General features: G+C 55.5%; 3 protein-coding genes across 25 annotated transcripts in view; 2 read left to right on the top strand and 1 right to left on the bottom strand.

Moving 5' to 3' along the window:
- SCRIB (scribble planar cell polarity protein) overlaps positions 1-791 on the bottom strand; it is a 97,261-nt gene extending 96,470 nt beyond the window's left edge. For 19 of the 23 annotated variants that reach the window (XM_042020903.1, XM_042020911.1, XM_042020913.1 and 16 more), the window contains exon 1: positions 568-790. In XM_042020903.1, the coding sequence (XP_041876837.1) occupies positions 568-729 (162 nt within the window). In that variant the 5' untranslated portion in view covers positions 730-790. Of the gene's footprint in view, positions 1-567 lie in introns of all 23 variants that reach the window. The other 4 variants (XM_042020918.1, XM_042020921.1, XM_042020927.1 and 1 more) reach the window with 2 other exon arrangements.
- Positions 792-5,351: 4,560 nt separating this feature from the next.
- Positions 5,352-6,576, top strand: ART1 (ADP-ribosyltransferase 1). The gene is made up of 2 exons (XM_042020869.1): positions 5,352-6,141; positions 6,471-6,576. Exons 1-2 carry the CDS (start codon positions 5,352-5,354, stop codon positions 6,548-6,550), a joined length of 870 nt encoding a protein of 289 aa, XP_041876803.1. The 3' UTR covers positions 6,551-6,576.
- A 1,396-nt stretch (positions 6,577-7,972) lies between these two features.
- CCDC166 (coiled-coil domain containing 166) lies at positions 7,973-9,878 on the top strand. The gene is made up of 2 exons (XM_042020902.1): positions 7,973-8,040; positions 8,821-9,878. Exon 2 carries the CDS (start codon positions 8,903-8,905, stop codon positions 9,749-9,751), a length of 849 nt encoding a protein of 282 aa, XP_041876836.1. The 5' UTR covers positions 7,973-8,040; positions 8,821-8,902; the 3' UTR covers positions 9,752-9,878.
- The last annotated feature ends 5,606 nt before the right edge of the window (positions 9,879-15,484 follow it).

Genomic DNA, 15,484 nt, shown 5'->3' with positions numbered 1-15,484 from the left:
GCCAAACACCCACCCCCAGCTCTTGCAGCCTGTCTTCACGGCAGAGATGCTCCAGCCCTTGGAGCATCCCTGTAGCCCTACGATCATAACTATAAAGCAGTTCTATCGCTTTTAATTAACTTACTCGACACTTTTTGCAGCTTACTGATTAAACCAGAGTTTTTTTTAATTCATGCTGTGCTTCGCTTGGCAGTGACTGTCACAGGACTGATGACTCGGATAAAGCGATCTCCCCGCGGGCAGGGGACCCCTTTATCCCGCTAATCGAGCAGCCGACATGCCCCTCACAGCGGAGGGGCTCCTCCTCAGCCACGGTCTCGGCCCGTGGTGGTCGCACCGCGCCCGCCGGTCCCCGCGGGGCGCACGGACTCCCCGCGGCCGCTGCTCCGCGGCACAAGCGCCCGGCCCCGGCCCCCTGAGCACGGGGAGGGCGCCGGGCTCAGCGGAGGCCGCTCGGCGAGCGGGACCGCGCAGGCCGGGGCAGCGCTCGGGCGGGCCGGAGCGGCCGCGGCCGGGCCGAGCCGCGCTCCGGGAGCCGTGGGGCGGCAGTGCCGGTCGGGGGCTCACCTTGGGCAGCTCGCGGAGCTGATTGGCGTCCAGCAGCAGCTCTTCGAGCGAGCGGCTGTAGCGGTAGATCTCCTCGGGCACGGCCTGCAACGAGCAGTGCCGCCGGTCCAGCGCCTCCACGTGCCGGTTGCAGCGCCAGAGCGGCGGCATGCAGCGCAGCATCGCGCCGGGCCGGGCCGGGCCGAGCCGGCCGGGATCGCCCGGGCCGGGCCGGGATAGGACGGGCCGGGCCTGCGGGAGCGCCCGGATGTGCGGGGGCCGGGCCGGGCTGCGCCGAGCGGCGGCCGCGCTCCCGCTGCGGCAGCGCCCCCGCTCCGCTCCGCTCCGCTCCCTCCGCCCTGGCCTGGAGCTGCTCCCGGTGCCGCTCCCGGACTGCGCCCGGGGCAGCGCCGCCCTCCGCGGGTGTCCCTGGGAAACGGAGTCCCTGGGAAATGGAGTCCGCTCCCGCCCCGCCCCGCACGCCGCCGCCCGGCACCGCCCCGGGGGCCGGCGCCGCAGCCCTGAGATGGACCGGAGGCGCGTCCGGCAGTGGGACCATCCCCGTGGAGCCGCCAACCCCCGCCTCCCGGAAAACATCCAGGAGGAAAAACATCCCGAGAGAAGAACGAGCCCGAATGTGTTTGCACAGCGGGGTCTGGGGGTTCCCTCAGTAACTCATGGGTAGGCACAGAGACACAGACACAAACACAGGCGGACACACACGGACATGCATCACTGGCAGGTGCCAGATCTGGGGATCGGATTTAGGAAAACACATTGCAAAAAGCCCCTGCCGCGGCGTGAAATTCTGTCGTGGAGCAGCATTTCTCTTGTAGAAACTTGGTGGGACCAGAGACTGTGCACAAAGGCAACCAGGAGCATGAAACAGGTCCTCGTGGATAGAGCTCAGTCAATGCTCATGCATGGAACAGGAATCGAGGACTCCTGGAGTGTGAAGCTGGAGAAAGCTCTGCCACAAGAGAAACAATGAGCAGCCGCCTCCATCCCTTCTCCCTGCACAGGGCACAACAGATGGATTAAAGCCCACACATGTCTGTTCTGGGACACAGCACCCAGGTGCTGCTTCGTGATAAAAGCCAAAATGCAAAGGGAATCATTGCCTCTGAGCTGTCCCAGGACACTGCAGTCCTCCCTGTTCTATCCCCTACTGCTTTCACAGTTTCCTGGCTGCTTTGTCACTCTTTATCTTTCCTGTCCAGTTTCTCCTCATTGAAGTTTAACCCTGCTCTATCTCTTATCCCAGCGCTGTCACATGGCCCTCAGACCGTCTCCTCTCCAGATGCAATTCTCCGTTCCAGCTCCTTTCGCCTTGCACCCAGCTCTCCACCAGCTCCTGCCATGGTTGTTTACCTCATTTCTCTCTCATTTTTCTTTCAGAGATCAGATCCTCCTTCCTCACAGTCTGACTGTGACAACTCTTCACACCCACACTTGTGCGACACTGGGCACAACCCAGGAACAGCCTGGGACACCTGGGACATCAACCCAGGGCAGGAAAGATACTGTATTTCTCAGACTGCAGAGTCAGAAATAATCCTGCAATGAGCAGAAAGTGACCAATACCTGAGTGACACCAGAGCTTGAGGCACTGGTGAGGCACTGGTAAAACATTGGTGGGGGACTGGTCCTTGTGCAGGCAGGAGGAGGGGAAAGTTGTCCTTTCAGCTTCACTGTCCACCACAGGCAGAGGCTGTGAAACTGGGAAGAAAGGAATTTATGAAGTTGTGAAATCACAGAAGGGTTTGGGTGGGAAGGGACATTGAAGCCCATCCAGTTCCATGTCCCTGCCATGGACAGGGACACCTTCCACTAGCCCAGGTTGCTCCAAGCCCTGTCCAACGTGACCTTGAACACTTCCAGGGGTGGGGCAGCCACGGCTTCTCTGGGCAACCCAGGTCAGGGTCTCCCCACCTTCACAGGGAAGGATTTCTTCTCAGTATCCCATCTCTGCCCTCTGGCAGTAGGAAGCCATTCCCCCTTGTCCTGGCATTCCATTTTTAAACATTTGGGTTTATCGAGCTTTCATTTGCCTCAACTGCAGTGTCTGTATCAGAGATATCCTGCTGTGTCTGTCACAGCAATCCTGTAATAGAGCAATCCTGCCACATGGAACACGAACCTGTGACTTCATACCAATTATTATTTCTGGGGCAGTACCTGGAGTGATGCATCAGCTGGTGTCGTGCCCTGTCAGAAATCATCAAGGGAGCCAGGAAATATGGGCGTGACAGCAGGATCTGTGTGAGAGACAATGAATTGGCCATTAGGAATTAGACAGATGAAATTTAAATTTTCAGGCCAGCTCTGAGCATTTATACAAGTATAGGATGGTCCCCTGTTTCCTATAAATGGAGGGGCAGTACAATGGAGCAAACCCATGATGCTTTGAGAATGGTTTCATTGATATACCTAAGCCTCAGCAGAGGTGCAAGATCATGGCAGGGACAAAGACAAGAATTACAGTTCTGCATAAGGCTCAGAGGTTTGATAAAATGTGTCTCTCGAGGGAGAGCTTGCCCAGCTGCTCTCCGTTGTTTATCATCAGTCCTGGCTGCCCAGAGAGGTCCCAGATGACTGGAGATACCAATGTGATGCCCATCCACAAGCACGGCCAGAAGGAGGGTCCAGGGAACTCCAGGCCTGCCAGCCTGACCTTGGTGCCTGGGAAGGCCACGGAACAGATCATCCCAAGTGTCATTACGCAGCACGTGCAGAACAAGCCGGGGATCAGGCCCAGCCAGTTCAGGGCTGTGACAGGCAGGTCCTGCCTGACCAACCTGATCTCCCTCTGTGACAGTGTGACCCTCTCAGTGGCTGAGGGAAAGGCTGTGGATGTGTCTGCCTGGACTCGAGTAAAGCTCTGACACCGTTTCCCACAACATTATCCTGGAGAACCTGGCTGCTCCTGGCCTGGACAGGTGCACTGTTCGATGGCTCATGGCTGGGCCCAGGGAGTGGTGGGCAATGGGGCTACATCCAGCTGGGGCCGGACACCAGTGGGATTCCCTAGGCTCAGTACCGGGGCCAGTCCTGTTCAATGTCTGTATCAATGCTCTGGACAAGGGGCTTGAGGGCACCTCAGCCAGCTCACAGAGAACACCAGGCTGGGCAGGAGCATGGATCTGCAGGAGGGCAGGAACCTCTGCAGAGGGGTTTGGAAAGGCTGGATGACCCTTTCCCAGCACTGTTGCCCTTCCCTGGACACATTCCAGCCCCTCAATGTCCTTCTTAGTTGGAATGGGCCCAAAACTGACCCAGGATTGGAGGTGACTAAACAATGCCCAGCACAGGCCTGGCCAGGGCCTGTGGCCACACTCCAGCTGATACCAGCCAGGTCCCATTGGCCTCTTGCCCACCTGGGCACACCTGGGCTCCTGTTTAGCCACTGTCACCAGCACCTCCAGGTCCTCTTCCAGCTTTCCAGCAGCTCTGCCCTAGGCCCAGGTCTCTGCAGGGGGCTGTGGTGACACAAGGGCAGGACCCAGAACCTGGCCCCAATGAACCTCATCCCCTAGGCCTTGGCCCATCAATCTGGCCTGTCCTGATCCTGTTTAGGCTCTGCAGAGCCTAAACTCAAGTTAATCAATAACTGTTGAGAACTTCAAGGGATTCTGCTGCCATAAACTCACCCAGGCAGTGAGTCTGAGCTGAGCCTGGGGACAGGGTGAGCACCGGGGGATCCCCAGGTCCTGCCCCAGTCCATCTTGGGCTCTGTCCCCTCCATCTCTCCCTCCTGGTGCCCCTTGGCCCCACAGTGGGACCTTCCCTCACCCTGGTGTGTTGGGAGTGACTGAGCTGGAGCTCCTGTTCCCCTGGCAGCCCTCCCAGCTGGGCTCGGCAGCGGGACCTGGGCAGGTACCAATGACACCCCTGTGCTTTGGTGCTGCTGAACAGGGCTGGCACTGCACCAGCATCATCTCCCCAACATTCCAGCTCCCATCTGTCAGGCCAGGGCCTTGGGAGGGGACACAGCCAGGACAGCTGACCCAGCTGACCACAGGGATAGCCCAGGGCACATGACCTTGGCTCAGATACAAAAGCTCAGAAAAGGAGGAGGAAGTGGGGGAAATTTGTTATTTGCAATATTTGCCTCCTGAAGAAACGGCTCCAAGTGCTGGAGCCCTGCTTTCTGGGAAGCGGCTGGACTTCACCTGCTCATGGGAAGTAGAGAATAAAATCTTATTTTTTTGCCTTTGCTTTTGCAACCTTTTGTTTTTGCTTGTGGTTTTGCTGAATTATTTCAACCCACCACACCTGGGTGGGGGCTGAGAGGATTTATCAGGGGGTTCCTGCCCATTCCAGGGGCTAGAGGGGACAGTGGCTTCTCTGAGTCCTGTGGGGGAAACAGTAAAATTTCCCAGGAGCAGGGAGAGTGTCTGGATCCAAGCCCAGCTATCTCAGCTATAAAATGCCAGAGGAACCACATGTCCCCTGTCCAGGAGTGCAGGGATGGACTGAGAGCAGCACGAGACCCTGCACCCACCACAGGGCACAGGTAACACTTTGGGTCAGGGTCCTGGGAGTGATGCCATGGAGCTGTGGGGACCAGGCCGGGATGCTGGATGTGTGGGGGACAGCAGCCCATGGGACCAGGCTTGGGGTCAGGGCACTACTGGGACATGGCTGGGGGGCTCCTGGCCAGAGATGCAGCTGGGGTACCCCCCTCTCCCTGGGCTGTCCCCTCTCTCCCTCCCCACCTCCTCAGCCCCTCACAGAGGAACTGCCCACATCCCCCCCAGAGTCCCTGCAGGGTCCGAGGGGTCCCTGGGGAGTCTCTGCCCACCATGGAACTCCTGTCACTGGTGCTGGTGCTGCTGGCTGGGACCCTGGCTACCAGCATCCACCTGCACTGGTGGGACCGTAGCAGTGCCATCAAGGAGATTGCACTGGACATGGCCCCCAACTCCTTCGATGACCAGTACCTGCGCTGCCACTTCAAAATGGTGAGGGTGCTGCCAGCACTCAACCGCACGGAGTTTGTCCCCCATGATGACTACGCCGAGGCCTGGAACAGGGCCGCAGCCAAATGGGGCAGCCGCCCCTACCTGGGCCGCCCCTTCCTGCTGCAGCTGGAACAGGCCATCGCCCTCCTGGCCTACACGATGGAGGAGGGCCTGTACCTGGAGTTCAACAGGGCTGTGCGTGTGGCCGGGCGCTCCCGACGGGAGTACCTGGACACCTTCCACTTCAAGGTGCTGCATTTCCTGCTGACCGAGGCCCTGAGTGAGCTGCGGGGTGCCCAGGGCCACCCCCACTGCCTCCACGTGTACCGGGGTATCGATGGTATCCGCTTCACCAGCAGGATCGGACAGATCATCCGCTTTGGCCAGTTCGCCTCCGCCTCCTTGCTGAAAAATGTCAGCGAGTCCTACGGCACCAGAACCACCTTTGAGGTGGACACCTGCCACGGTGCTGACATCCGGTACTTCTCCAACTACCCCGAGGAGGAGGAGGTCCTCATCCCACCCTTTGAGACCTTCAAGGTCACCAATATCACCCACCAAGGGGACGACATCTACATCCACCTCCGCTCCCATGGTGTGCACAGCAAATACAACTGCGCGTGGTTCCGAGGTGACGTCCCTGGCGTGGGGACACCTGCAGCTGGGTGTGGGGGGCACGAGGGCACCAGCTCTGTTGGGGCAGGAGAGTTTGTGGTGGGGCAGCTGAGGGAGGTGGCGGGGCTTTGGGTGTGTGGCATTGCATGGCTCCAGCGGCTTTCCTGGGATGGCACGGCCTGGCACAGGAGAGCATGGGATAGGATAGGATGGGATGTCATGGTGTTGTCCCAATGGTGGGCTTGTTTCCTGGGGGCAGCACTATTTCACACCCCAAGATGAGGGATTTCTAGTTTTTACTCTACTTTGCACAAACCCCCTGACCCCCTTCTCTGGCCTCCCCAGGCAGAAGTGTCCCCAGAGACCCCCCAGGCCTCACTGGACTCCTCCTGGCAGCGCTGGCAGCTGTCACCAGCATCCCCTGAGCCATGAGGTCATCACGGCTGCTGAAGACAAGGTGTCAGGGATGGAGCCACTGGCGTCACCAGGATGGCAGAACTGGCTGGGGGCACAGAGAGCCCCCCCCAAAGGGTGGACACTGGACAAGCCCTGTGGACACCCGCCCTGAGCCATGGCTGGGGTGTTGGGTTGCAGCTGTGTGGGTTGGGGAAAGAGGGGCACAGTGGGGATTTTCTTCTCTTTTTGACTTTTTTTCTCCTTTCCCATATTTTTAAATTTTCTTTCGAATTATTAAACTGGTTCTAACTCAATCCATGAGTCTCCTTTTCATTTTTCTCCACCTGACCCTGCTCTGGTGACTCTGGACATGGGCCTGGAGGGACAGCACGAGGGGGAATGTCTTCCCACTGCCAGAGGGCAGGATTAGATGGGACATTGGGAAGAAATCCTTCCCTGTGAGGGTGGGGAGGCCCTGGCACAGGCTGCCCAGAGAAGCTGTGGCTGCCCCGTCCCTGGAAGTGTTCAAGGTCAGGTTGGACAGGGCTTGGTCCTGTGGAAGGTGTCCCTGCCCATGGCACAGAGCAGAACAAGATGAGCTGTAAAGTCCCTCCAACCCACCACCGTCCCAGGATTCCATGATAATATGGAACAAGAATAAGAAATCCATTTCAGCTTTTTGCCATATTTTGGCTGCTCCTTCCATCCTTTTTTTTCCCCTACCTCTCAGCTTTATTTCCCAGTTTTCCACCTCATGTTATAACAAAACTCCTCTTGTTTCCTGCAGATTTTGGCCACCATCTCTATGAAAGCGGAAACAGCTTTTTATTTCAGCATCCATCTTTCCACAAATCCCGTTCCCAAGGTTTTCAAGAAACACTAAAATAATCATTAACTGCTCCAGATACATAAATTCTATAAATCCTACTAAATTCAATCCGGCATGCTGCCCTGGGAGCTGGGATCCCAGGAAAAGCTGAGGGTTTGGAGACCCAGCTGTCACCTTTAGGAACTGGCACAGCCTCCTGCCTCCTTCCATCAGCCACGTGCCTTGACCAAACTTATCCTGGATCCCCCTGCAGAGGGATCTGGCCAGGCTGGATTGATGGGATGGGATGGGATGGGATCGACGGGCTGAGGTCAATGGTGTGAGGGTCAGCACGGCCAAGTGCTGGGTCCTGCCCTGGGGTCACAATGACCACATGGAAGGCTCCAGGCTTGGGGCAGAGTGGCTGGAAATCTGGAAAAGGATCTGGGGGTGCTGGTGACAGAGTTTCCTAGGGAATGGGATCCTGCTGCAGAGCTTCCTCGGGGATCAGATCCCACTGTGGAACTTGACTGGGGATGGGAACCCACTGCAGTTTCCCAGGGACTCACTGTGGACCTCCCCCTTGTGATCTCACTCCTCATCTCCATGGACACAGCTCCCAAACACTTGGGCTCCAGGACCAGTCTGGCCAGCAGCAAACCAGAAGCAGTGGAACCAGGGAAGCAGCTGGAAAACCTGGGAGCAGGGAAGGTCAGTGCCTTAAAATCCCAAAGTTTGTACAATCCCAACTTTGTCCTTTTCCCACAGGGATTTGGGAATTCTCTGACCCTCACACATCCCCTGCACCAACCCCCCAAAATTCCAGCATCAGTGCAGCCTGTGCAGGGATTTTAGTGGATTTATTCTGTTTTTCACCCATCTCCTGGAATTCTGCATTTTTTTTCCTTAAAAATTGACATGAATTGTATTAGGAAATGAGAATTTTTAATTAAAAATATTCACTAAAACTATCAGACTTGTCAGACTCTGGCTCTAAATCCTGAATTCCAGCATTCTACACTGGAATAAAGAGTTCATAAATTCAGTCAATCCTGAAATTAATGCTTAAAAAGTGTTAAAAACCGTGAATCTCATTAAAATAATGCTGATGAATATTTTTTAAAAGAGAATCTCCTGAAATTGGGATGTGAGATACTGGTTTGGGACAGGAGATACTGGTTTGGGATGCCTTTTCAGACACTGGAATCAGTGAGGGAGGAACGGGGCATATTTGCACTTTTTCCTCCAAACTGTTAGGAATATCCTAGCATTATATGGCAAAAAAGAGAAATCTTAAAATATGCGCATTTTTGGTTTTCTCCTGAGGCAATTCAGGATGGGAAATGCAAATCCAAGTATGGCACCTGCACTTCCACCCCAAACAGTTTTGGGTCAAACATTTGATCTGCTGGAAGAACCAGTTGGAAACACAAGGGAAGAACTGCAGCAAAAATATTTGCTCTGAACTGGCCTTTTTTCCTTCTGTTCCAGTTTTTTACAGCTTGGTTGGGAAAGGGCATCCAAATCCAAGGGGAAAGAAGACGCCGTGACTGCTGGGAAAAACAAGCAAAGAATGGGGACCAAGGATGGAGAGACACCCAAAGAAATAAGTGACATGGAAAACCCCCCCCAGGAGAGGAAGCTGTACCTGCAGGAGGAATGCAGGATCCTCACAGAACACCTGGACACGTACCTGGGAAGAGCGGAGCAGCTCCTGCAGGGAAACAAATGCCTGGAAAAGGAAGCCCAGGGGAGTCAGGAGCAGAACCAGGCTTACCTGTCCTGCACAGCAAAGTGCAGCCAGGACCCCCCACATATGGTTATCACCCTGAACGACCAGAATTGCCGGGATCTGGCCCAAATCCAGGCGCAGAAGGAGGAGCTGATCCCACAGTATGCTGTGAAGGAGCAGGAGGTGAGGAGCTCCCTGCAGGACACGGAGGCCGAGGTTGCACTCCTGGACACGGAACTGGAGGAGCTGGAGCCGTACAGGGACCTGTTAGTCCAGGCGGAGCAGAGGGTGAAGGCGCTGGAGAAAGAATTGCGAGTCACCAGGATACGGTGTGCTGAGGAAACCCACACCATCAGGAGCAGGTTCCTGCAGGAAAAGGCTGATTGTGAGCAGGAATTCCACCAGAGGATGCAGGAGCTCACCTGCAGAGCACAGGAAGTGGCGCTCCAAGCTCTGATCCAGCACGTGGAGCAGGTGAAAGCAGAGAACGGGCACCTGCGCCAGGAGCTGCTCGGCCTCCTCCAACACTGCCAGCTCCTCAAGGACGCCAAAATCCGGCTGCAAGATCAGCAGGAGCAGCTGCTCCGGGAGCACCAGTGCGCCCAGCAGGCAGCACTGCTCACACCAGCACGAGGCCCACGGCGCCGCTGGGACCGCCTGCTGCACTCACCCGCCAGGGGTGGCCACTGACCCCAAACCGCCTGTCTGTGACCTGGAGGAAATAAACGTGGAAGCAACCAAATCCTTTTGGCAGTGGAAGCACGGAGGGGTTTGACCTCTGGTCACAAGGATCCATAGAATATATTTATGGACTAGATCCATATCAGTGTTCTCCTTCTGTCCCGGGGAGGTGGTGGCTGCCCCGTCCCTGGAAGGGTTCAAAGCCAGGTTGGATGGAGCAACCTGGTCTAGTGGAAGGTGTCCCTGCCCATGGCAGTGGGATGAGACTGGGTGGGCTTTACAGTCCCTTCAACCCAAACCATTCGAGAATTCCATGAAATTATGGCTCTCAGTGCAAATGGCTCATGAGAGACCTGTGCCCGCAGCGGCAGCTCTTGGGCTCTGCAGGAGGGAGGTCCCAGGGACAATCCCCAGGAGTTCTGATGTCATTGGGAACAGGTGGGATCGAGCTGGAGCTCTGCTCCAGGCTCTGGCTGAGATCCAGGTATGAATTGTCAGACCAACAAAGGCTTCTGTGGTCACTCCCCACACAACTGCCAGGGAAAAGCCTGGTAATCAGCTCATACAAAATAGACCCCTAAAACAACATCCATGGCTGTAAACTGTGATGATTTCAGCCAGCCCCTGGGTTTGGCTGCAGGTAAAGGACTCTCTGGAGCACCCACACAAACTCACCAGTGCTGCCCAGTCTCCCCCTGCCAGGTGGGAGTTTGGAAGGACAGGGCACTCATGTGTTGGCAATGCCAGCCCTGTTATTCCAACTGCCTCTCCCAACAACCATGGAAACAAAGATCTCCACACCAGGCAGTACACACAGCAAAACACTGACAAATCAGGATCTTCCCTTATTCCCACCAAGTTGAACCATTTACCTGAGATGAAGCTGATATGAACAGAGCCTGTCCAAGCACCAGTGAGACACTGAGCAACCTCCTTGTGCAGCTGCTTTGCTTCAGGCTGTCGCTTCCCAAGTGATTTGGGCTCTTCCTGCTCATCTACCAAGTGGGAAGAACACTCTGATGGGGTGTCCAGATGCAGGATTCCAGCTGGTGATTAATTATTCACATCAAAGGGACTTGGAAAAAAGTGTTTCCACACTGGGAAAGGTGGAGGGAAGCAGGAGTGACAGCTACAGGAATGGACCAGAACCAGTTTCAGGTGAATCCTGTAATCATGGAATGCTTGACTGAGCTTACTGAAGCACCTGTATGCATTGGGGATGAGACCTCCAGCCTGATTTTTCAGGGAAGTAATCCTCAGCAGAGGAGCAGGAGCACCTGAGTTCCCTTTTCCCCCAAAATGATCCAAACTCAAAAGCCTGGAGCCAATCCTGTCCTGCTGGCACCAGGCTCTGGGGTTCAGTGTTTCTCCAGCCTCCACTGTAGCTGCTCCTGCTCCACACCAGGACCTCTATGCCCACAGGGAGGCCCTGGTCTGAACAAGGCCTGGAGTTTCAGACCCCTGCTCCAAAACAGAGCTGGAGTCCGTGAGCCCTTGGCTGCGGAGCCGAGATGTGGAGGCCCATCCCCAGCAGCCTCTTGGCCTCTCCTTCCCCTCGCTGCCGCTTCCTTCAGGGATTAGAAAGGTTGGACTCCCAGATCGCAGGATAGTCTGGACTGGGAGGGACCTTTAAAGCTGATCTCGTCCAGCCCCCTGCAATGGGCAAGGACATCCTGGCCGAGAGCCCCGTCCAGCCCAGCCTTGGCCACGCTCAGGCCCTGAGCTGCAGCACTCAAGGAAGAAGGTCCCGTGCTTACCCATGGATTTTGGGATGTTTTTCCTTAAACACCAGAGCCTCCGTTGACAGGTGCCCCCAGACAGAGCTGCTCAATGGCTGCTGCAGCTACCCCTGAAAGCTCGGGGCTGCCAAAGACAGCACCACAACTGCTGTAGACACAGCGCCCTGCTATCCCAACATCCCTGCATCCCAACATCCCAGCTGCCACAGACACAGCATCCCAACATCCCTGCATCCCAACGTCCCAGCCGCCATAGACACAGCATCCCTGCATCCCAACATCCCTGCATCCCAACATCCCAGCTGCCACAGATACAGCATCCCTGCATCCCAACATCCCCGCTGCCACAGACACAGCATCCCTGCATCCCAACATCCCAGCTGCCACAGACACAGCATCCCTGCATCCTGCCCCCCCCGCTGCACTAAACACAGCTCCAGGACACCCCAGCATCCCAACATCGCAGCTGTGCTGACTCAGCATCCCGGCTCTGCTGCAGCCCGTGCGATTCCAGCCCAGGCTGAGTTTCCCAGGCTCTGCTGCAGGACACGCCCAAGCTTGGCAGCAGCCCCCAGAGGGAGGCTGGGCTCGGAATTCCCTGCTGCAGTTCCTTGGAGATCATTCTGCTTCGATTTGGATTCCTCAACTAAAAGGATCATTTTCTCCAGACCTCCTGCTGCATCCCAGGTCTGTGGAATTCCTGAGCACGGGCTCAGCTCACAGTTCCTCTGCATCAGGGCTCCCTCCCGGCACCCCCAGCCCCCTCCCTCTGCCAGGAGCCCCCAAGGGTGACACCCCCACCCCGAGTGCCCCCTTGGCTCCATCCCAACCCCTTGGGGCCCATCCTGGAGGGAAGTGGTGGCTCCTGCCCCAAAGGGGCCGCAGGGTCCTGAGCTGAGCGTGGCTGGAGGGAGCTCGGGGCTGGGCAGGGGCACCCACAGCACCTCTTTAAGCCCAGCCCTGCTCCTCAGGGTGCCAGCCTGGGCTGAGGAGGTGCCAAGCTGGGTTGTGGAGATGCCAGTGCAGTGCCAGTCCTGTGCCAGCCTGGGCTGAGGAGGTGCCACACTGCTGCCAGAATGGGTTGAGAAGGTGGCAGACCAGTGCCAGCTGAGAGTTGAGGGGGCTCAGCCTGGAGAAAAGGAGACTTAAGGGGACCTTCTCACTCTCCCCCACTCCCTGACAGGAAGGTGGAGCTAGGAGAGGGTCAGGCTCTACTCCCAGGAAAAAAGCAATAGGACGAGAGGACATGGTCTTAAGCTGTATCAGGGGATGTTTAGGTCGGACATTAGGAAGAATTTTTTCATAGAAAGGGTGATTTGATATTGGAATGGGCTGCCCAAGCAGGTGGTGGGATCATTGTCCCTGGAGGAGTTTGAGGAAAGACTGGATGTGGCACACGGTGCCATGGTCTGGGTGACAGGGCAGGGGTCCGTCACAGGTTGGACTGGATGATCTCAGAGGTTTTTTCCAGCCTCAGTGGTTCTGTGATTCTGTGATTCAGTGATTCTGTGGCTTCCCTGTCAAAGCTCAGAAAATCTGCAGGTCAGGAAACTTCATCAGAGGAACAAACTGGCCATGGCCAGACAAGAGGCCTGATGAGATCAACAAGCCCCCTCCAAGACCTAAAGGGGAAAAGGAGAAGAGAAGAGAAAAGAAAAGAGGAAAAAAAAAAAAGAAAAAAACAACAACAAAAAAATCTTACTCCCGTCCTCTGCAACTTTTCTTTGGAGATTCATTTACTTGCATTCATGCCCAAATTCTGTGAATTTCCACATATTCAGGATTTAAACCCAAACAAACTCTATTTCCACACCCCAATTCCTTTAACCCTAATGAGCCTCAGCGCCCACAGACCCCCCCCTGCCCTTTTCCTCACTCCGTTCTGCCAGGGACACATGCTGGGATCAACCCTGACCCACCTTGCTTGCCTCAGTTGTGCCAGAGATTCCCATTAAAGGGAAGGGAATCCTGCTTTTCCATTGCTCCCCAAAAATTGGTCAAAAGAGGAAAAAAAAAAAAGGATTTTTCTTCTTCAGAAGACTTTGTGGGACAGAACTGAAGTCACGGGCTTATGGGCATTTCCCAAAAATCCCAGAGTTCCATTTGATCTGCCAGAATGGATCAACTTTTGGCTTCAGGAAAAGAAGGGCAGGATTGGCCATTATTCCTTTCTTTTGCCTCAGATCCCCTATTTCAGCATCAGGTTGGAACATTTCATGTGCTGTGGTGAAAAACCCTGGAATTGTGTTTTGCTTGAAATTCCTTCACTGAAATAACACCTCTGCCAAGTATTTTTCAGTGAAAAGGCCCTGACAGCTGATTAAACTTTCAGTAATTTAAAATATTTAAATCCCAGTAATTTAAAATATTTAACAGATACAGACAAGATGATTCCACAACTCTTACAGCCACAGTCTTCGTAACCCCAACTCCAATGAGGAGCTAAAGCTCAGCAGCACAACTAAGGAATCCTTCTCATGCTTCACAAAAAATGTGCAGGAATTTTAAAATCTGTGGTAAATAAGGCAAATTCTAAACATTTTCCTCTCACTATCGGCTGCTCCCATGCAGAGCTCTGAGCCCTGCTGAGGGCTATGATCAGCTGCTTCTACAACTCATGGAAATGCCACTGGATCATTTTAGCTTTAAAATAACTCAGGTATTTTCTTATGGATGAAATTTTTAATCCCCCAATAATGAAAAGAAACAATTTACAAAAATAATTCAATTTACCAGCATGTGGTCACATATTCCCAGATGTGAACTGCTGGTACTGCCACAAGCAGTTTCATGGTTATATATTGCCATTTAACATTTTGTGGCACATGAGAGTCTGAAGGTCACTTAAGGAACCCCCGGCAAAAGCATCAGCAGAAGCAGGTTTAAAATAAAAGCAAAAGCACGACAGAGTTCTTTGGCAAAGCTCACTCTGCTACTCAATGGATAAAGCACACAGAGAAAAAAATCTAATATTGGTCAGTGTAAACCTAAAATCACCCCAGCCTGACTTACCCACAACTCTAAAGAATTTAAGGATCCCAGAGGAACATTCCCGCTGCGTTCGCTGCAGCGCATCCGCGCTCCCACCCAGAGCCCTGAAGAGTTTGCAGCGGGCAGGGGCCGGCGGTGCGGGCGCAGGGGAGGCACCGCGGCTGTGCAGGCGCACGGGCAGGTTTGCACTGAGAAATCCCGCAGAGCTCAGGGAAGGGTCGCTGCCTCTGCTCTCCCCGAGGGCCGAAGGGCCGAGCCCCGAGCAGCGGGGCAGCAGCCCAGGCTCCGGCGCTGCTTCTCCGAGCACAGCGGACGTGGGGCCCCGCTGCCGGGGGGATGCTGGGCACAGCCCGCCGAGGCGCGGGACAGCTCCAAAGGTCTCAGGACGGCGTCCACAGGTCACAAGAGAGTGGACTTCGGCCACCGTCATTTTCCATCCCAGCTGCAATTTGGGTCAGGGACTTTCTTTGAAAGTTCGATAACGAAAATGTTGTTCCGCTTGGGTTGTTCTCCAGGCAAGAAAAATGAGTTCCCAAGGCTGTTTGTTGAAGCAGGAGCTCGTTAGCCAGCAGCACTTCCTGGGAGCAGACCGTGTTCCCGGTAACCTCGAGAGGAGCTCGGCGCAGGCGCCGCTCGTTGGGGTCTGACGGCGTTTCTGAGACCACAGAGCAGCGCGAGGCTCGGGGAGAGAGGCACCGCCACCCATTTGTTTATGGAAATGCCTGATGTTTCGCTCAGGAAACTCTTTTTTCCTTCAAATCAGGGGATTTTCCCTCTTTAGCCCGCACATCTCCTGGAACTCGCCGCGGAGTTGTGCTTCGGGAATTGTCCACCGGAGGGCAGCAGCGAGCGCGGGGAAACAGCGGCACTGCGCATGCGCCGCCCCGCGGCTGCAGTTCCGGCTGCCAACACCAGGCGGCAGCACGAGCTGACGGCGCTGCCGAGCGCCCGCCCCGCCCCAGCCCGGCCCGGGGGCTCTGGGATGGTTCGGGACGGGGCGGCCTCAAAGCCC

The sequence above is a fragment of the Corvus kubaryi genome, unplaced genomic scaffold (assembly GCF_017639235.1).
Source record: "Corvus kubaryi isolate FWS band 111438036 unplaced genomic scaffold, C.kubaryi_AGA036_p1.0 37063, whole genome shotgun sequence".
In the NCBI taxonomy this organism is placed as follows: Eukaryota; Metazoa; Chordata; class Aves; order Passeriformes; family Corvidae; genus Corvus; species Corvus kubaryi.
This window is presented reverse-complemented; position numbering and strand designations above follow the sequence as displayed.

Bases quoted from the DNA above. Each gene is read 5' to 3' on its own strand.
- CCDC166 (XM_042020902.1), top strand. From the start codon at position 8,903: ATGGGGACCAAGGATGGAGAGACACCCAAAGAAATAAGTGACATGGAA.
- ART1 (XM_042020869.1), top strand. From the start codon at position 5,352: ATGGAACTCCTGTCACTGGTGCTGGTGCTGCTGGCTGGGACCCTGGCT. The intron at 6,142-6,470 runs GTGACGTCCCTG...TGGCCTCCCCAG, and splicing joins CAACTGCGCGTGGTTCCGAG to GCAGAAGTGTCCCCAGAGAC.